General features: G+C 34.7%; 1 protein-coding gene across 1 annotated transcript; it reads right to left on the reverse strand.

Annotated features, from left to right (window-relative positions):
• Positions 1-30: 30 nt before the first annotated feature.
• Positions 31-2,287, reverse strand: LOC128242223 (uncharacterized). Its single transcript, XM_052959314.1, has 3 exons — positions 1,915-2,287; positions 1,485-1,681; positions 31-1,266 (listed from the first exon to the last, which is right to left on the reverse strand). The coding sequence occupies exons 1-3, from the start codon at positions 2,227-2,229 to the stop codon at positions 213-215; spliced, it is 1,566 nt and encodes a 521-aa protein (XP_052815274.1). The 5' UTR covers positions 2,230-2,287; the 3' UTR covers positions 31-212.
• Between the last annotated feature and the right edge of the window lie 20,611 nt (positions 2,288-22,898).

The raw sequence follows: 22,898 nt of genomic DNA on the forward strand, positions 1-22,898 counted from the left end.
ATCTTGAAATCCATTCACATGAGCATATTTCCTTATCCATTTTTGTCAAACCTGAATCAAATGTGTAATCTCATATGTTATCATATAACTTGCTCGAAAAAATGATTTTAAAACAAAATTGTAATTTCATTGTTCTAGTTAGAAGTATACAAGTTTTTATCCCTAAATCTAATGCTTGATATATACAAACGCTTTCATTGACACATGAGTTATTATTGAACAAGTGGTGGCCATAGATTTGTCAAATATGTGCATATTTTGAACACTTTAGAAATTCTCCTTGACTGTGTTATAGGAATATTGCCATGCAATATTCGAAAGTTCTTGATTCTCTCCATTTGCCTTTCAACATGTATTCGTAAACTTGCAATATCTTTTGTAAGGAGAACCTCACGTTTAGAGAATTGTTTTCCTTTCTGTTTAAATGGTGGAATAATGAGATGAATGCCTCTTGGAGTAGTAAGGTCTGTAATAGTGAAACCCTTATCAACCATTATGGCGTCTCCTTCTTCAAGCAAGTCCAAGAGTCCACATTTTTCTGTGAGTTTCTTGTCACTGGTACAGCCCACCCAACAGTCAGAAACAAAAGTTACAACACCATTTGGGCTTATACCCACCAAAATCTTATGAGTCATGTGAGACTTGTAATCACTGTACATTAAACTTTTCAAAGAAAGAGAACTGGATGTTTCACTGTAAATTTCAGTGCAGTCGATAATAATTCTAGTGTTAGAATATTTCTCTTTAAATTGTTCAGGCATGTTATTTTTCACTACCTCACGAGATGGCCATTGAACAAGAAAGGATAATTGTACATGTAAATAGTTGATCCATCTTTCAACAATGTCACTACATTGTGAAGTGGATATGCAAAACCTAGTACCTAGATCTTCAAATAACAGACCTAGACGTAGGCGCATCAGCACCATGAAAAATTCATCCAGAACACTTAGAGTTCTTGGCCGTCCTCCATCTGAATCTTTATAGTTAAGTTTCCGCCTTGATGTCCGCACTTCAGCTTCATCCTTGATTTCATCAAACAAAGCTTCAAACACAACTCGATTAGGGATTCCGGTGTAAAAACTGACCAAATCGTCATTGTATTTTACGTCATCATATGTGAGCATAGGTAGCTGACATTGTACACCAAAGTCTCTAGTAGAATGTTCTGTTTGTGAACTGAAGTCTGCTGTTTTTCCCAGGAAACTTTCTTCAGTTTGTACTTCCATCACTGCACAGTTGTTCTCAGTCTGTGTGTCACAACATCTGAAACATATACAAATTGATCATGTACCCATTTACCACATCTTACATGTACAGTCTGGTAACCCTAACCAAATGTTTGTTTTTTTGGCCTTAAACATTTACAAACACTTAAATTTTCCTATTTTTGTTAAAGAATGAAGAAAAATGATCAGAAGTAATTAACTTATCAGATCGATTTCATAGCACAAGAAGCAATATATATATATATTGAACAATACCTAAAGGACTGATTCTGTGGCTGTAGTACTGGTCCCATGCAGTAATCATGCAGGTGGACAGAGGTATCAATGGCATGCCCGGAAGGGGATACAAATGACAGTTGTGGCTGTATACTATCATCATTTGACAGTTCTAGGTCTAAATCGTCATTGACCGTATCACCATCATCATCATCACCTACGTCTTCATCAAGGAGCTGAAATTGCAAATGAAACTGTATAAGATAAATGTTTTAGTACAAAATCTGCCAGGCTATATGGTACACATTTTTCCAGGCTGTATTTGAAAACAATTCTTTAATCATTTCTTAAATTACAAAATTTACAAATAAGTGCTGTGACATTGTTTTTAAGCACCGTTGATATAACATAATTCATTTTGAGGTGCATGTAAGGAAGAACTTAAACTAATATAAGAAATAAAAAATACCGTTGGCTGGAAGGTTTTGGTAGCACCAGTCTCAGTTGGAAACATAGATGGAAGTGTATGCTGGAATGAAGGTCCTCTGAAGCCAACAAAATGCTCACTACACAATCGTCTGTGTTCATTCCACTGGAACGATCTCATGACCGTTTTACATCGCTGCACCCACACACGTTTTAAACGTTTGTTCTGAGGAAAACGGTGCAATGACACTTTTCTCCCATCAATAACCTTTCCTCTGTAAATTCCTTTACAAATACAACAGTACTTAGGGGTTTTCCTGCCCGTTTTCTTTATTAGTTTTGAATCTTTACTTTCCATTTTCACTTGTTGCTGTTTACTTCCTGGTTTGTGTAGTCCCCGGAAGTAAATTTCCGCTTTTTGCGCATGCCCACTTGAAGAGTATTCAGGGAAAGATAATCGAGTTATCGGAAAGGACAATTCAGACAACATTAGCGTAATCCTTATAATCGCTTGCAACCGGTGTTCTACGTCGTTTTTTTATAAGTATATTAAAAATGGAAATACGAAGGTTGTTGAAGTTGATAGACTTGTTTAAATTTTTGTGACGTATTTGTATAACATTTATACACTAAAAACACCCACATATTCTTTATCAACTAGAATGTGTTTAATTTTTAGTTTGTTGCACTGACATGTTGTAAGATAGATAATAGATCAAGCAGTGTTACGCTTGGATGATTATTTTACTTCCATATCTTGTCCCTAATACGTTAGTGATAAACCAGTAAATGGAAAAAAAGGACAGTTATATCTGATGAAAATTTTCAAAGAATATTCGTAATAAAGTCATAACTTTCTTTGGAAATCCAGAGTGCATTTTTTTAACAATGTATTATTTCTTCATTGATCAATGATATAGAAAGAAAGAAGAAATACATTATAAGAGTTGATGTTTTAGACAATTGATCTATGCAGTGTATCAACAAAGTGATACAGCTCATTGGTAACTGAACAACCGTACCTTGCATTTGACGCTCAACACAATGTACACAATTACATTTCTTTTTCTTTTTATTTTAACCCTGTCAGAACAATTGCAATTTTTTGGACTAAGGGGATATTTTTTAGCTTAAATAAATGAAAAAATACAACTAAATATTTCAAAAAAATCTATATACAAAAAATTAATTTCGTATATGTATAATAAATAAAATTTGCTGAAATAAATTTGATTTGATTTAATCCAAGTTAACGCAATTTCGGATTCCTCGACTCGGGAAGGGCTTTAACTGTGATTTGAGACAGGAAGTGGAAACAAACCAATACCTATTCATGTTACAGAAGACGGAAGGATGTACGCACTGCATTGAAATATAGTTTTAACTTCCTTGTAGATTTGTGAAAGAATGATTCACTGTGCTTGTAATCAATATGGTCTTCCATTGTAAAGATATTAGCCCTTAACTATATTTAATAAGAAAAAAATATCCAATTAAATGCTTGAAAGACTTCGTGCAAATAAAAAAAGCTCTGATCATACGCGACAGAACATTTTTGTGGTTACAGAAGAAGGAAGGAGTTTTATACTACAATGGAAGATGAATTCAATTACGCCTATGCCAACTAATGTACAACTAATATCTTTACACTAAAAAGTATAAAATCAAATGCCTAAAAGACTAAGTGCAAATAAAGAAAGCACTGAACGCTTGCGAAAATATGCTTGTTGTCATTTTTTTGTAGTTTAAAATACTTAAAAACATGTGTCGTCTTATTTCATGTCTTCATACAAGCGTCCAAGGCATGAATATCACTCACCTCTCATTTGTCCATTAAATATATACATACATTAAGATTTTATAGAACTATAAAAATCTATGAAAGGAATTGAAACAAGAGGGCATGATGGCCCTAAATCGCTCACCTGAGTAAAAGAGTTTAACCTTTGTTATTAATATAGCTTGTTTCTCAAAGAATATTGAACAAGAGCTGTCAAAGTATGTGACAAATGCCCCCAATGTGACATTGATCTATGAACAAGTACATAAAAAGTTGATCTTGCCTTTATGTGTCAAATACATATTGCAAGTTATATTAAATTGCTTCTGAGCATAGAAAAAAAACAATCATACTAAATGACAGCCAACACTCTTTATGTCCTCATATTCAGCATTCCATTGTGAATAAACACTTAGTGTATCTTTCACCTTAAAGGTAGGGACATGGGTCTTGCACACGACACGTTGTCTTGGTATGTCGAAAACATATGGCAAGTCATTTTAAAATCTGTCCATATGAGAGAAAGTCACAGCGCGGACACGACAGCCTATATTTTCCTTCAGGTTGCCATGGCAACCAGAGTTCTGCATGGAATTAAATTTTTTGAACAATTTTGAAAAAGCACCAACCAAGGATCATTCCTATGAAGTTTCATCAAAATTGTCCAAGCGGTTTAGGAGAAGATGATTGTAACCAATTGTTGACACTTTTCCTTTAGGTTGCCATGTCAACCAGAGTTCTACATGGAATTAATTTCTTTGAACAATTTTGAAAAAGCACCAACCAAGGATCATTCAAAAGCGGTTTAGGAGAAGAAGATGATTATAACCAATTGTTGACATTTTCCTTTAGGTTGCCATGGCAACCGGGCCAAACAAAATTATGTGAACAAATTTAAGAGAGGTCCATGCAAGGACATTTCAAACCAAATTTGCTGAAGATCTATCAAGGGGTTCATGCGAAGAAAATGTTAAGTTTTTTTTACTAATTTTAGCTCTGGTGGCCCTTAAAAGGGGCCAAACAAAATTATTTGAAAAGACCTGACAGAGGCCCATGCTAGGATGCTTCAGACTTGAAGATCCATCAAGCAGTTAATAAGATCAAGTTGTTTAAAGGTTTTTCTATTTTTTTGCTCTGGTGACCCCTAAAAGGGGCCAAACAAAACCATCTGAACAAAGTTGAGAGAGGACCATGTAAGGATGCTACATATCAAGTATGGAGTCATTCTGACCTTTACTTTCAGAGGAAAAGATGTTTAAGTGACAAGACAATGTAAAAACAAATGACCCCTGAGCAAGGCCAATTTGACCCCAGGACAATAATTTGAATACCTTTGGTGTAGGTCCACTAGGTAACACTATATACCAAATATGAAAGCTTTAGGTCTTATATTTTGGAGAAGAGGATTTTTAAAGTTTTATTATATAAGACTATATAAAAATATTGAAAACCTAAGCCTATGAACACGAGGCGTGGCCAATTTTGACCCCAGGGCTAAAGTTTGAACAATCTTAATAGCGGTCCGATAAACAATGCTTCATACCAAATAACTAAGGCCTTCGCCTTTTGGTTTCGGAGAAGAAGATTTTATAAGTTTTCATCATATACATATATAAGGAAACCCATGACCGCCCGGGTGGGGCCATTTTTTTGACCCCAGGGCCAAAGATTGAACAATATTGGTACAAGTCAACTAGATGATATATCATGCCAAATATCTAAGCTTTTGTCACTACTTGATTTTACGTGTGTATCTATATATGTATATTTGTTATTAATTGTTGTATGTGGCCCATATTGAAAATTGGTATGTGAACTAAATATGTTATCCAGTTTAAATTAAGATGTTACTTGTCTTTGTGAGTTCGGCGAAGATTTTTTAAGTTTTCACTATAAGAGAAAACCCATCAGCCCCGGGGTGTGGCCAATTTTGACCCCAGTGCCATAATTTGAACAAACTTTGTAGAGGTCCACTAGACAATGAATCATGCCAAATATCTAAGGCCCCGGGGTGTGGCCAATTTTGACCCCAAGGCCATAATTTGAACAATCTTTGTAGAGGTCCACTAGACGATGAATCATGCCAAATATCTAAGCTCTAAGCCACGTAAGTTCAGAGGAGATGATTTTTGAAGTTTTCACTATAAACATATAGAGAAAACCCATGACCCCCCAGGGGGCGGGGCCAATTTTGACCCCAAGGCCATAATTTGAACAATCTTTGTAGAGGTCCACTAGACGATGAATCATGCCAAATATCTAAGCTCTAGTCCAAGTAAGTTCAGAGGAGAATATTTTTGAAGTTTTAACTATAAACATATAGAGAATACCCTAACCCCCCGGGGCGGGGCCAATTTTGACCCCAAGGCCATAATTTGAACAATCTTTGTAGAGGTCCACTAGACGATGAATCATGCCAAATATCTAAGCTCTAGTCCAAGTAAGTTCAGAGGAGAATATTTTTGAAGTTTTAACTATAAACATATAGAGAATACCCTAACCCCCCGGGGCGGGGCCAATTTTGACCCCAAGGCCATAATTTGAACAAACTTTGTAGAGGTCCACTAGACGATGAATCAAGCCAAATATCTAAGCTCTAAGCAACGTAAGTTCAGATGAGATTTTTGATTTTTTTTTAATATAAACATATAGAGAAAACCCATGACCACCCAGGGGCGGGGCCAATTTTGACCCCAGTGCCATAATTTGAACAATCTTTGTAGAGGTCCACTAGACGATGAATCATGCCAAATATCTAAGCTCTAGTCCAAGTAAGTTAAGAGGAGAAGATTTCTGAAGTTTTAACTATAAACATATCAAGTATACCCATGACCCCCCAGGGGGCGGGGCAAATTTTGACCCCAAGGCCATAATTTGAACAATCTTTGTAGAGGTCCACTTGACGATGAATCATGCCAAATATCTAAGCTCTAGTCCAAGTAAGTTCAAAGAAGAAGATTTTTGAAGTTTTCACTATAAACATATAGAGAATACCCTAACCCCACGGGGCGGGGCCAATTTTGACCCCAAGGCCATAATTTGAACAATCTTTGTAGAGGTCCACTAGACGATGAATCATGCCAAATATCTAAGCTCTAATCCAAGTAAGTTAAGAGGAGAAGGTTTTTGAAGTTTTAACTATAAACATATCAAGTATACCCATGACCCCCAGGGCGGGGCCAATTTTGACCCCAGTGCCATAATTTGAACAAACTTTGTAGAGGTCCACTAGACGATGAATCATGCCAAATATCTAAGCTCTATTCCAAGTAAGTTCAAAGGAGAAGATTTTTGAAGTTTTCACTACAAACATATAGAGAAAACCCATGACCCCCCGGGGCGGGGCCAATTTTGACCCTAAGGCCATAATTTGAACAATCTTTGTAAAGGTCCACTAGACGATGAATCATGCCAAATATCTAAGCTCTAGTCCAAGTAAGTTCAGAGGAGAAGATTTTTGAAGTTTTAACTATAAACATATAGAGCATACCCATGACCCCCCGGGGCGGGGCCAATTTTGACCCCAGGGCCATTATTTGAACAAACTTTGTAGAGGTCCACTAGACGATGAATCATGACAAATATCTAAGCTCTAGGCCAAGTAAGTTCAGAGGAGAAGATTTTTTTAATTTTCACTATAAACATATAGAGAAAACCCATGACCCCCCGGGGCGGGGCCAATTTTGACCCAAGGGCCATAATTTGAACAATCTTGGTAGAGGACCATTTGGTGATCCTACCTACCATATATCAACGGCTTAAGCCTTGTGGTTTGGGAGAAGAAGATTTTTAAAGTTTTTCCTTTCCATTGCCATGGCTACCAGAGTTCTGCATGGATTTCAATTCTTTGAACAATTTTAAAAGGGGACCACCCAAGGAACATTCCTGTGAAGTTTGGATGAAATTGGCTAAGCGGTTTATGAGGAGATGTCGTTTAAAGTAAAAGTTTACGGACGGACGGACGGACGGACGACGGACGGACGCCGGACAAATTGTGATCACAAAAGCTCACCTTGTCACTATGTGACAGGGGAGCTAATAAAAACAATGAAAAGGAATTAAAACAACACATTAATAAACGGGATCAGCTAGCTTTTGGCAAAAAAATACGTTTCCTTGATACCTTGAAATAAATGTTGTACCATACGACGACTACTGTCTGATACTTTATGGCACATTACCAAAGACCTTCTCAAGCACAGCCGCACATATGAGCTTATCATTTGGTTTAACAAGGGTTTTACTATTCTATCAAAATAGCATTATTATTATTAGGTTTTTTCATGGAACCAAACGGGAACCACCACAAGGAACGTGTATTGCAAAATATATACCGGAAATAAGCATAGCATATGACAAGCATAGTCTAGCAACCTCATCGAAACATACAGAAGGCGACATAAAACACTCTATGGAAACATATCATTAACAGAGGGAAAACCCGGTTTTCGGGTTCATGTGCAGCCTTCAATACAAACAAGAAAATGTGTCATCTTCCTGGGATCAAAATTAAAATGAAGAAAAAATCATATTCAAAGATACGTAGTTTCTAACAAAACAAATACAGATAACAATTGTAAAAAATATGATCCTGTTGGAATAACAAATTAATTAATAATGTTGAATCCTCCAACGTGCATGTGTCATTCACCTCGTCACATATCGTCTGAGTGCATACTTGTTTAAACCATTGTCATTATAGAATAATTACAGAATTGCGTCATTGTAATGGTAGGCGGACACACCATAATACGGATATTAACAATTGATAAATTATATACTGTTCTATGTTTATCAAACAATGGAAGACAATACAAGGCGCCAATATGAATTGGGATGGGCAAAAACCTGATACTTCAAGATAATGAGGTCGATGCAGTACGTGTGACAAGAATATCAAATGCGCATTTCATGTATCCGATGTACAATTTTACATGTTCTTTAATCGTGCAGTTGGCGATAATGGTAAACGTTGATGCTTGATGTGGTATCAAATTGTATTACTTGCTGATTACTCATACGTGGACGTAATGACTGAAAATGCATTATAGAAAAAGTCATTGCAGTCTGTATGTTGTTATTGGTTTTTAACTGAAATCGGGCGTAAACAATTTTGCAATCTTTTAAGGCCAAATAATCTTGCATGTGATATTTTCGGTATGAGTTTAACACAAGTTTGTCTATAGTACAAAAATAATATGGCTCTCCAGATATTCAGAATTCACATTATTGTACATCAGAAACCTTCAGCACATAATTCATAAATAATCTCTACTTAGCGTTGTAAGCAAACTTCTAGAAACACATTTAATTTCCTACTAATATATGCTTAACATCCTACGCACGATGGATTTTCTAACCTCATTGCAATTTGGTTTTATTCCAAAGTATTCTACTTAAACCAATTTATATCTGTCTATCTCTCTCTTTGTCTAGCTATGGACAATAATAAAGACGCGAGAGCAATTCTGTGTGATAATTATCATTAGTTTGACCGCGTCTTACTCGAAAAACGTAATTCTCATCAACATACGTCAATTAGTATCTCAGGTTCATATTTACCTACCTAAAGGGGAAACTTGACTATACAGACCATCTTAGCTACAGAAAGCAGCATGACACCGTTTTCAGAAACTTCCGGGTAAGTGCGGTTATTGCAAGGTTCTATTCTTGACCTCTTAGTCTACATAAACTCCAGTGTTCGTAAAATTGGAACCAATTGGTTTCTTTGCAGATAACATGGCTTTATTTGAAATTGATAGCGACCCCTTTTCTGCATCGGATGAAAGGAAAACCGACATAAGTCATATTCATGCCTAGGCTGAACGATTGAACCGATCAGTTACACGAAGTAATTACACAAACATATCCTGCATGGCGTCACATTTTCGAGTATCTTCATGACACGATCACGTTAATTCTGTTAAACAAAAGGCCTGGCAGCGTATTGATGCATTGGTTGTTTTCCTTTCGAGTACTTGAGCATAAACAATTTATACCTTTTTAATAAGAATCCTTCTGGAATACGCCGACATTGCCTTGGACAATATTTACCACGCCGACGAATACCGAACACGAGGCGGTAAATGCAATTGGACTTGTGTCCGTCAGCAGTCTCTTGAATGAAACTACAATGTTACTCCAATGTTTCTCAAGTCGTTACGACTTTGTTCAACCTCCAGCATTGGAGTTATCTTTGAAAAGCAGCTCTTGTCCAATTCATCTATTGTTGAATGCTTTCGAGGAAGATATTCTTTCTTCTCCATCCCTGCCAGTCTTAAATCATAATCTAAACAAGATTAGGAAACCGTTCAATAGTAATACTGTAGATCGGATGTCGAAGTTATTCATGAAAGATTGTGCATGCATTGTTGCAGTCTTAATCAACATTTGCTTTCTAACTTCAAAGTTAACCGATCATATTTTCCGTGTGATACATACCATTTTGTGTTTCTTGTCTGCTCTACCGCGATATACGACTTAGCCTTTTCGATCAGTTGTCTGCCTTTTAGTCTCATTTATTTATCATTCTACGATCTTTAAACATGTCCTAAATTACACTCGGCAAATCGACATATTTTGTACCCATTTTTTTCAAAAAAACCTCTCGATTTCTTATGTTATTTTTACACTTATTTGTCGAATTGTACACATTCCTCAAAACATTATATATAGTATATTCTATCCTTCGATTACACCATATTTCCAATATTCATACGCAGCTCCGAAGACTGATACAAAAGATGTATAGCATAAACTTTTAGCTTTCTTCTTGATTCTGTCAAAATCTGAAATGTTTTAGCATATTTCATACCGTCTACTTCATTGTAATGTTTCTGGTAGTATGCTTAATATGTGAACGTCTTCTTTAGTATTATCGGTTGAAAGAAAGATTTAAATAAAGAATCAGACACATTTTTATTTATGCATCATCCACTCAATACCGAATTTTCTTTTTGGAATGGGAAATGAGCAGAAGAGAGAAGACTTTTTCTTGTAGAAAGTCTTCATTCAGTCTTAACAACGCACATATGTTGTCCCTGTATCATTTTCAAAATATATAGTTTATGGACACAAGATCATCATAGAATATAGGTCGTGATTTACAACAACACATAATTATCTACCATATGATATTTCTTACTACTGAATATATATGAGATATTAAACCATGTTTTAGCATACTTTTGCTGTACTATACTTTGTCTCGTACATGTATGTTATAGGTCATTTAAAGCCTCGGCGGCAGTTCTAACTGATCTCTGAAGATTGACTCACGTTGTAGATTAGCTTCCCCGATAGGCATGTTAATATTACTACGCTTACCCGAATCTAATGTTAAAATCGATTAACTCAAGGAGAGTTCTTGCAAAGGGTTTACCTCACAGTTATGTAGAACAATAAAATAATCAGATCACTCCAAACAAAAGTCGTTTATGAAAGTAGATCACAGCAGAGAAATTGTTGATGCTGTCAAAGGTGATACTAAGCACAAAACAGATGCAGTCGATAAAATGTATTATGAAGTGCGTACAAATTGTTCGTGCCGTAAATGAATGTTTATCATTCGGGAAGCTGTTGTCCTAACTGAGCAGGACAAATTGGAAATTGTTAAATGTGTCCCTCACCATGTTTTGTCACTTTGATGAAGACTTATCGGGTTGAAATTAAAACTGTTTCATTAGCAATTCGACTGTAGTTGACATAGACAAAAATAACAGCGAAAACATTGACACAAAAGTACCGAACTTTGTTTAGTAAGCTGGACCTAGAAAGGAAAAAAGGAAATAATATCCACGCTGAATTCTCTAAATGCGGTCTAAAACTTATTTTTGACAAATTAAAACCCGCTTTGATATCAAACCAAATATGTTGAACCATGGATTCTGCACAAGAATAGGTTCTGTCATCCTCTTGTAGTACTCGTGTTTTGGCAACCCGTTAGATGTAGGTAAAATGAGTTATTTCAAGAAAACGTAGAAAATAGTGAACATATAATATACCGCTCCAACATACATTCATAACAAATTTAATGTGTATATTAATGGTGTTAATACTGATTATCAATAAGGATCATATCATTTCTGTCCTGTCTCACATTCAAACCTATCGTGTTATCGTTGTACATATGTTTAATTAAATAAATCTTTTGGTCGTCTAATGAGGAATACGTTTGTGTTCAAATAACTTAATAAATGTGTTGAATATTGAATCCTATTACTAATTTGATGAGTCGACAGCTGTCCACGATTGTATAGTCTAGTTAATGAGTTCTTCCAATTATGCTCAAACAAAGCTAAATAAAAGTGCGTGCTTAAAATCATTCTTATATGCATATATAACTTTATTTTGTCCATTTTCTGGAGAATGTACAATGCATTAAATATGAATTCATGTGGGATCACAACTTGTTAACCTAAAATGGTGATTTATTGTGTCAGTCTTGTTTTGTCACTCCTGGTACACGTTCCGTTATCACGTGATTAAGCACTGAGCGGAATTGAGTACCGGTGGGAGATATCCAACGTCCACAACAAACATTTTATTCTGACTGGAAAAACAGCGTTTAAACATCCTCACATCTCTTCAAATTATCGCAATAGCCGCATTTGCATAAAGGGGAGTTTTATAAGACAAACTATTAAAATTACCGTTTAATTGTCTAATTTAAATATGTTTATATTGATTTTATTTTACGTGGAACAAAAATAGAATGTCGTTTAACTGCTTCTCTGGAATTATAAATATAATCTAGTTCAGTATTTGAACTATGATGTAAGTTAAGCTTTAACGTGAACTTATTATTTCATACTTGCTTGGACGATATTTTTCAGAAATATTTCTCTCAGATATTAGGCACCAGATTCTTCTACATACAAGCCTTTTAGTTAAGATTTCAATATCTGATTTCGCCTACAAACCAAGAGGGCTAATCACATGTCAAGATAAATGGACTCTTCAAAGAAATATGTGATTTAATACAGGTGATAATACATTTCTAGCTTTCGTGTATGTTTTATTAGGATATTTTGCGTGACGAAAGGTAGTAAATCGTCAAGACGACCTTGGTTATAATGAAAGAATAAGCCCAGCAGCTGAAAAATTATATCGGATTTAAATGAAGGTAACCATGACAATGCTATCATATTACAATTACATAATAATCAATAATTGTGGAAGATTGGAACGTCACTTAAATGGACAACCAGATGAGACTTATGTTCTCCGTGCGGTCAAATTTCACGACCGACCCTGAAAATCTCTCGTTACATGAGCAGTAAAGCGGTAGGCCCGAGTTTGTCGTGGAATTTTGAATATAACAAAACATATTATTTACCTTATATTTCATAAACTTTAATGTTCAAGAAATCTTCAAGCGTAACCGATGCCCAGAGTAACTTTTAGGGAAAAAAGTTGTATTAAGTCAAACAAACGGATTAAGTTACTTTCTTTAAACAAAATACATAAATACTTTTGTCAATAATGTTTCCGGAACAGTGTGTTGTATGGTTGTTGATATCCCGTATGCTTCTACGTATTATGTAATAGAGTGTTTTCATGAGAAAGAGAACGGAATCAAGATGATATCTGACATCACCAATCTATTTTTAACAGACAGAATTGCATTTGCAATACGGATTACGACTGTGATTATTCACCGATATTTGAGGAAAACGATACGATGTTGTTCCAAAAAGGTCGGTGCGTAAAAGTACACATATATTTCTTAATGTTAACCCCATTTCCTTCGTCTTCATTTAATATATATCGTCTTATGGATTGGAGTGAGAAAATGTGGTTAAAATGAATTTCATTAAAAACGAAAAAAGGACAGTCTTATGCTGTTTGTTACATGTCTAGAAAGTCACTACTACATCTCTACGTTTCACAGTGTACTACCGTTTGCAAATGAACACTGCTGGTCGATCATTTAAACCACCGCAACATCATTTTGCACCCAAAAGACATTCAATGAACGGCTCTGCAACTTCGAGCAGTCAGTTTCAAACTTCAACGTGTTTGTCGCCAGGCCATTCTTGCACGTGTGATTTAAATCTACGATTGAATTGTTTGGTTGGAGTGAAACCAATGTTAATGAATAAATGCTTTGCGGGGGAAATGAATCCGCCTGTTCAGAATTAGTTTAGCGTGATATGTAAAAGTATACGTTAAATCGCTGATGATGGAAGTCTATCGACAGAAAAACATATCGCTCTTGGTTTAAAGTGCACTTGATGTATTGGGGTGGAGTGAAAACCACCAAAGATTGAACATCAAAAGTTGTGAGTCACAACTGCAACAATATGAAGATCGTTATGGCGTCTCGATCTGACGAGTTTAATACCTAAAACTGTTGTTTTTTCGTTAAAGAACACTACGATTATATATCCTCGTTGAACGTGGAAAACTTCTGAAGGGCTCAAAGGGGACTTACAATACAAGTAATAGTTGAGTCAATATACGCACAGTCTTTAAAATCGCTAAATTTTACATCCAGTGCTACAACATTGTTGTTGAAAATCAATTCAACAGGGAAACGTGAAGGCTGTTGCAGTTGGTAGGCTTCTTTAATTAATCCTAAGTTTATGACGTATTTGTTTATTTTATGGACAGTATATTAAACCACCAACATGGTCTTTTTCATCCAGAATAAGCAAAATGTAAAAACATCACTGATACTTTGTAAGATAGATAATATATTAAGCAAGGTAACGCTACTTACAGGGTTATGTTATAAATCACACATTGATGGTTATTTCTCTTCCATAATTTGTCCCACGATCCCTAGTTGATAAACCAGTTAAATGGCAGAACAGTTCTTCCTGATCAAAATCTTCAAAGAATAAATTATTGAATATGCGTCTATGCTGCGTAAATAATGACGTCAAAACATTTTTTGGGGAATGTTTTTTTTTCTAACAAGATAGTATTTTTGCATAGATAAATTATAAAATACAATAAAGCGTTTTGATATGCAAACTTTTTCAATTATTTCAACTATTTCTAACTTATACATGTCATATGAAATAATTTGATCGTTCCTACAATTTCTACTGGTAGTAGTGATACAGCTCAGTGGAAACTAAACACGACTTGCTTTTTGATGCACATCACAGTGTAAACAATTTTGATTACTTTCCTTTCTACTTTGAGCACTGTCAGTATATTTGAGATTTTTACAGATGAATGGGATAAAAAAAATCATTAAAACATTTGAAACCAGAATATACCAATATACAAATACCGTTTCAGATGAAGTATCCATTTAAATTAAAATTATTGGGGAATTTCGCTTAAATTGTTTGTTTTTTCAGAAGCCAAAACACAGTATTGCAAAGTATGTTTAATAAAACATATAAATACTCTTTTTCCTAAACGGCAGCTAACTTGATGTCTTGTTTATGGCCGTCACACTTGCTTCATTTCCTTTCAGACAAATATAACGTTGGTTGAAACGTTGTGTTAAAAACCACTACGACATATTGGAGTGTTTTGTGAACATTGACCGAATATTAAAAAAAGAATCCTAGGTCTGATGTACATTTTATTTTCTTGAAAATAATCATGTTGAATACAATTATGTTTGTTCGACATTAAATGTTATGACCTTCATAGCCAAATAACATATAAAACGCATTATCGTAAAGAGGAAATCATATTAAGACCATTTAAAACTGACAAACGAAATCGTCGACGTTTGAAAACATTTTACGTGACCCCCAGCTTATGACATTAAAGTGACACTCTTACTCAAACCAATACATACACATATATAACAACAATAAATTTTGAGCGATAAACCTTTAACTATTTACTGAATACTGCATTTATGAAAAATATTAATTACTGATAACAAGTGTATCTTATAGCAAAAGCGCAAACATATTAAATGATTGGTGAATGCTAAAAGATTAACTGTCGTCTACTATAGTCTCCTAAGGTATAAATACGGTGTTTTATGCTCATTTCTTTCAAATTTAACTCGGTATCCTTCATAAGGCCTAAAAAAAATTGTTTGGTTAGGGTAACATCCTTTTCAAAAATAGGTAGGGTAGGTAGGCTTTTTTTCTATAAGGCTTTATATAAGAATGTAATTTTCATCATTGGAGAATGGTGTTAAAGTTATCTTCTGTATAAGCATTTAAGGTCTTAAACTACATATTGAAAAGCAATTAATCTTTTTCTTTTTTTTTAGTTTTTCATTTTTTTTTTTCAAATAGACTATAAAAACGGTAGGTTCGACACCTATTCCGTAGGTAGGGTCGGGTTACCCAAATGTATTTTTTTTGTAGGCCTAAGAACCATTGTTTTCGACATTTATTAAACCTTTTTGGAATATTAAAGCAATATAATTAATTGTGGTAAACCTTATTAGGGATTAAAATACATCTTTAAATCGCCAGAATTCAGCAATGATTCATTTTGCAATCAGTAATATCATCGTGAGAAATATGCTTTTGTTCAGTGGTTGTTAAAATAAATCATACATTTTTCAATTCAAGTAAAACAAATTTCTGATACAAATGTGCGAGTAGGGCATGAATCGTGTATTGAGACAAGAAGCAGAAACACACCAATAAATACATATTACTGTAAATGTTGTAACAAAAAGGGGAAAATAGTTGTGTACTGCATTTGAAGATATTTTCAACTTTCTTGTGGATTTGCGAAAGAATGAATCGTTGTACCTGTAATCAATACGCATTCCAATGTACAGCTATTAACTTATAACCTATAAAATAAGAAAAAAGTATCAATCACATGCGTCCAAGACTATGGGCAAATAAAAGCCCTAAACGAACGCGGAAAATATGTCTGATGCCATTTGTTTGTAGTTTAAAAGATTCATTCATGCAAGCGTTCAGTGGGGGCATAAATGACACTCACTTTTCATTGGTCCATAAATATGTTCATTCACCAAGTTTTTATTGAACTAAACAAAATCACAAATATCATAAAACTAATCAACGTGATCAGGAAAGTTTGGCAACAAAGCCTTGGACATAATCACATGATTCCTTGATAAGCTGAACACAATTTTGTAGCATACTACGACATTTTGTATTATCACATTGTGAAAGAGCTACTCATACACAGACATTTAAAGGCGCGTATTGTTTATTAGTATTATACAGTCATGGACCTCACATGTAATGCAAAAAACACGAATATAACGGAATGAGTGCATAGCAATTGACATTTATTGTTTATAGTAATGTAAATACTTTTGAGTGCTACTATATTTTTGGTGTTTGCATTTTTCTGTGTTCGCCAATGCGAATCGTAGAATTTTCAAAATTTTAATTCAGTTATATAACGTAAACCGTCTTGTTTCATAGGGTATATATCAGTATTTTTTTCGCTAAAGCCTACTTGTTAAACTTAAGTGTGGGTAATTGACAATCGTGGAGTTTTTTTCTAATAAACTGTTCTTATACATTTTAATAAGTCAGACTGAAGAATGCACCAACAAACACCAACTAATTGACAATCAATGTTTATGCGAAAAGCTACAGAAACAAGCTCAGTAGCAAAAAGGTTAAACGTATACCGGTTAAATGGCGCTGGGTAAACGCCAAAGACATAGCACACAAAATCACAAACAATAAACATCGAAGAACAGCACAAAACTCCACAAGCAGCACAGTGCATACATACTATATATAAAAAACTAGGTATGTTTATCAAGGATTGTTAGGTACCGCCTTGGAACGGTCAGTAAAATGTAAATTTACTGGGGGTTTAAACCAGTTTAAGTGCACAAACCTCACTCTTATCCCAACAATCCTAAATAAAGATAAAACGCAAAAGGTGGAACAGAAAAAAACCGGGTTACTGTGGCCGAGATACATCCGCTGTATTTTCTTGCAGATCGCAAAAAATAACTCTAACAAATAGGTTAAACTTAGATAACAATATAGCACTCGTTGGCAACTCATCGCTTTGTAAGCTTTGCATAAACAATATCCGTATGTAATTTGCATGCTTCATCCTATCTTCGACAGATGGCTCTAGCGTCTTATGAACGTTCACAGTGAGTTGAATTGTAAACAATTACGCTGTTTCGAACACAGCCTTCTTAATAAATATATATTTCGTGTCGCTCGGGTCAGTATTGGCTCCGCTCCACCGTTTCTGATAATCATATAAAAAAATCTTTAAAAAACTGGAGTTGCAGAGTTGAGATACTTGGTATGTAACATCAGATTGTTATCTTTTGTTACCTAATACCAGAAAAGGAAATAACAAATAAAAATTAGATAAACAGTGTGTAAAACTACAATCCGCAAAGAGGTAGATACATATAAAGGTCCACCATGAAGTGTAATCTAATTGCGCTCACGGGGTGAGTATTGGTTTCGCTCCTGGGCCATGATTACGAACTGTCACGATACCAAGTCTAGACTAGGCTCAGAAAAGTACTTTTATCTAATTACAAAGAATTAGCTTTATTTTATTCGTTTTACAAAAAAAAGTGTGAACAATTGTCCTAAAATTCATCAAATTTCATCATCAAAACTCAACTAGGTAGGAAAAGACAATGAAATGAGGATCTGCAGTTCTGCTACTTGGTGAAGTTTAGACTGTTCGTAATTTTTGCCCCAGGTGTAATATTAGTATTTGTAAAGAGTTAAAAATAATCGTTGAAACGTCTTGTCTGAAATGAGGTAGCATAGAAATTTAACATACCAACTCTATATTATCAGCGAGGGATAACCATAAGTACTCGCAAAATGGTCTAATGGTCAATAGATTGCACGTTCGAGCCCCACCCGGGTTACATGGAGGGTTTTTATCATCTGCTCTCAAACACCTTGGGTATTATTCAATAAATAACTTCGATTGATCTTAATCAAAGTAGCAACATGTGTTTACATTGGATAATAAATCTTATAGTCCAATTAAAACACTTCTATATTTACATTCAATCTAAGATGCTTATTAAATACGTCCCCAGTTCTGGTTTCTTCCAAGTAAACAGACCCCGAGCTTGATTCTATGAGGTTAGCTTTTGTCACATTCGAGCTAAAAGAAATAAGTATAAACCATTATAGCATCAGCTTTAAGTCCTCTTGCAAGTGTCATGGTCAGGAATGCCTTCCATCCGATGCCTACCAAGTTTGAGTAAATGGAATTCCTAAAAGGGACGTTTCTAAACGTATTTGTATGTGTAAGCAGACATTTGGGAGGGGGGCGGATTTAGGTTGGCTATGGTGCAATCTATATGTTCAGGACCCGATTTCACGAAAATAATTAAGAGTAATAAGCTCATGTGTCTTCTTTTAATTCACTTACATACTAGTACTTTACATTTAGTTTACAAATTAAAATCGTACAGTCATATACACTAATATATCCTTAGCTCTTATTATTGCAGTATTTCGCAGCTGACATGGCTGTGAGAAAGGATTGGCTACGCCACGGTGCTCATATTTTATACTCAGACTGATATATGTCAAATACATCTTTAACTATTATTTAGGCAGCCATGAGTCATTTAACTTAGATATTATGTATACAGCATCACGTATATCAACTATTTTTTTACCAACCGTGGTCAAATGGCGACCCCAAATGCCACCGACTAGCATTGAAATGGTTATTGCCTTGGGCTCCACTAAGGTAGTTAGAATTGAACTGTTTATTGCACTGGGTTTCTCTAAGACACTTATAATTTAAATACATGGCATTGAAATGGCTATTGCCTCGGCCTTTTTAAGGATAGTTAGATTTGAAATGCAGGAAATGCATGGGGCGCCCTTAAAATGGTTACCATTGAAATGGCTATTCCTTTTGGTTCCCATTATATATATATATATATATATATATATATATATATATATATATATATATATATATATATATATATATATATATATATATATATCAGTTACTATTGGTGAACTATTCCATGCTTTTTCATGGTTGATTTGAGCTTAATTCGTTCAATTAAAATACTTCTTTAATGTCTGTGTAATTCAACCAGACTTTTAAAGGCAAGCTATTGCTCTTTTCAATGACCTCTTTACAGTGTAGAAAAACGTAATCAAAATCATTCTAATATGGTAATTCATTATAATTTGAATACACGATGAACTAGATTAAAGACAGATACCATACTCTGTCATTTGATTAAGTTTTCTCTGAAGCAGAACTGGAACTAATGAAAATACATGTGACGATATGATAGAGTTCGATATTCTCCCTTCCCTGTGACAATGTGGGTGGCTGATTGACATGTCACCGATGACATTTTCCGAACGTGTTGTTTTCATCTTTCTTAACCGTTTCTGCCGTTAAATTTTGGACTCATTAAACACCATCTGATAAATCCCACGCTTTTTATGTGTTTACAATTAAGCGATCAAAACAGTGTATCAATTATTATTTCTCCTAGGTATCATTAAAATACACAAAGACAACAGTGGCATTCCTAACTCCTCCTAGGTGCGGTATAGTTATACACAAACATCATGAACTTTCTTAACCCCTCCACGATTATTCAGAGACAACTTCTCGAATGTACGTTTCATTTATTCAGAGACAAAAATAAATGTCCTAACTCCTCCAATGTACGACACAGTTATACAGAGACAACAGTGACAGTCCTAACATCTTCAAGGTACGGTTCAGTCATAAAAATAAAACAATTAGCGTGTTTAAGTGTTACTATTGTTGTGCTGAAATTGTGTTATTAGTTGAAATATCTATTTACCATTAAGTATAGATGTATTTTTTGCTATTCGCTACAGTACCTCAGTAATTAAATAATGTATTGTAGTCACGTAACTATTCGATAGATTGGAATTAGAGCCTGCGTTTGCACAACATAAACATGTAGAAGAATAATGTTGCACTCTACAATTTGTAAAAATTATATATTTCCGTTATGAGTATGAAATAAATAAACTGCAAAGGCATGCATTTGAATATTGGATTTTGAATTGCATGATAAAATTTAACTCAAAAACTGCAAGCCTGCATAGTGTCTATCTTTGTCCAAACACGTAGTTCTATCATTAACGTAAACAATGAAATATCCAAATAAGACCTTTTCCATTTTGCTCAAGGCTGTAGCTAACCAAATTAGATTCTTAATGGGAATCTATCATTAAATGCTATTGCTATAACTTTTGAAAGGAACTAGTATTCGGTTATTCAGTAAAGCGTGTTCTTGTGTCTGAGAATAATGATTCAATCAAGGAACCTGTGCGCATGATCTACGAGCGTCTTACTCCAGGAACAAATTGAACCGAGATTTGAAGCAAATGTTCAGAAGAGATTAACAAGAACGAAGTCATTATAGAAAAAAATATCGATGTTATTAAATACTTTTTTTGTTAACGAAATTGAGGGATCGTGCATTTAAAATTATAGGACGGTTATTGCAATTCTCCACTGGAAGACAATATATGAGCTTGCTCATGTTTTAAATTGATATGCCTGGGCTTCTCCTCCTACGATAGGTCGATATAAAAAAGGTCAAGAACATCGTATATATATATATATCGATTGAATAACATACCCGAACATAAATTTTGGCCATTTTAACAGAGTTTATATAGCATCGGATATTTTGATCAACATTCAACTCCAACCAAGTTCTCTACAAATATGTATTCTCTGCTTAAAAGATTCACCAAGTAGCAAAACGGCAGAGAAATTATGTAAGGGCATCTGTTTGGTATCCCCCTGCCAGCCAAATATTTGGGTATTGCAGTTTTACAGTTTTATAAGCACACTAAGCACATTCCGTAGGCATGCGGTTTTCATGTTGAACATCTAAGATACCATAGCAAGGATGGATGTAATTTTTATATCGAATAAAACTAAACTTTGGGAAAAAAACGTTTTTTTAAAAATGTTTATATAGCATTTCCCTCTTGCTTAAAAATAATTATAGCGAGTACCAACCATTCAAAACATTGTGTAAGTATTCTGCTATTCACATATATAAGAAGGGAAACTGTGGCATAAGTAAGGCAAATGATATTACAGACAACCGAGTATATACACACGCATATATACACGTAAACTATTTCAGTAAATGTCGGTTCACTAACTCATAATCGGCAACCACGGTACTTGATTCTGTTATACGAAATAACTACCGTGGGACAATTGGCAAATTCTCGTTTTAATAAATATACATGAGGAAAGGAGACAACTCTTATTCCAGAGTGTTACAATTAAATATTATTCAATAACCCTATACTGTCAGTATCTAGTGTCGAGTGTTCTTGACTGCTTGCAAAAATATTGTTCTCAAAAGGCGGACTCGGTTCAATTGCAGCTTTTATGGAATTGATGAAATCAAAAAAACAATCATAAATAACTGAAAATTATTATTCTCTCAAAATTAACATAGTTATGTAGAATATATTTACCTCCCAAACATGCACATTTCCTTAAGATATATATGTATAGCACGTTTATATATTTTCAATTATAACACCATGTGTCCTTGTGATCATGTTTGTATTATATATCATAATGCTGTCTGTCTGTCCGTTGGTCCGCCTGTCCGCCTTATGTCTTTATGTCTTCTGTCTGTCTGTTTGTCCGTCCGTCTGTCTGGCTGGCTGTCTGGCTGGTTAGCTGGTTGACTGGCGGGTTGGCGGGATGGCCGATTGGCGGGCTGGCCGGCTGGTGGGCGTTCTTGCTGGTTTTCTAACTGGCTGACTGACTGGCTGTCTGTGTGTGTCTATGTGTGTGTGTGTCTGTGTGTGTGTGTGTTTGTCTGTGTGTGTATGTGTCTGTGTGTGTGTCTGTCTGTGTGTCTGTATGTCTGTATGTGTGCCTGTGTGTCTGTCTGTGTGTCTGTATGTGTGTCTGTCTGTGTGTCTGTCTGTATGTCTGTATGTGTGTGTGTCTGTCTGTCTTTAAACATAGTTCAACTTCCATCATAAGGGGGAATTTGATAATGTCGGTTAAATGCGTGTGTAACGTCAATTAAGATTATTATTATTATTATTATTATTATTATTATTATTATTATTATTATTATACCAGATTTGTTCAGCGCCCTTTTCATAAAAAATACGTTCAAGGGCGCTTTACAATTAAACATGTGACATATCGCTGATATGTGGAAATCAAAAAAATAACATATTTTAAGATATTAAACCAATTTAAGTGTAACTCATATGTTGTAAAAACACACACACATAAAGTGTCTTAAAATGCTATATGCAATAAAATAAGAATAAAAAAGTAAACTAAGAATAAGAAATCAACTACATGAA

This window comes from Mya arenaria, chromosome 2 (assembly GCF_026914265.1).
Source record: "Mya arenaria isolate MELC-2E11 chromosome 2, ASM2691426v1".
Taxonomy (NCBI): Eukaryota; Metazoa; Mollusca; class Bivalvia; order Myida; family Myidae; genus Mya; species Mya arenaria.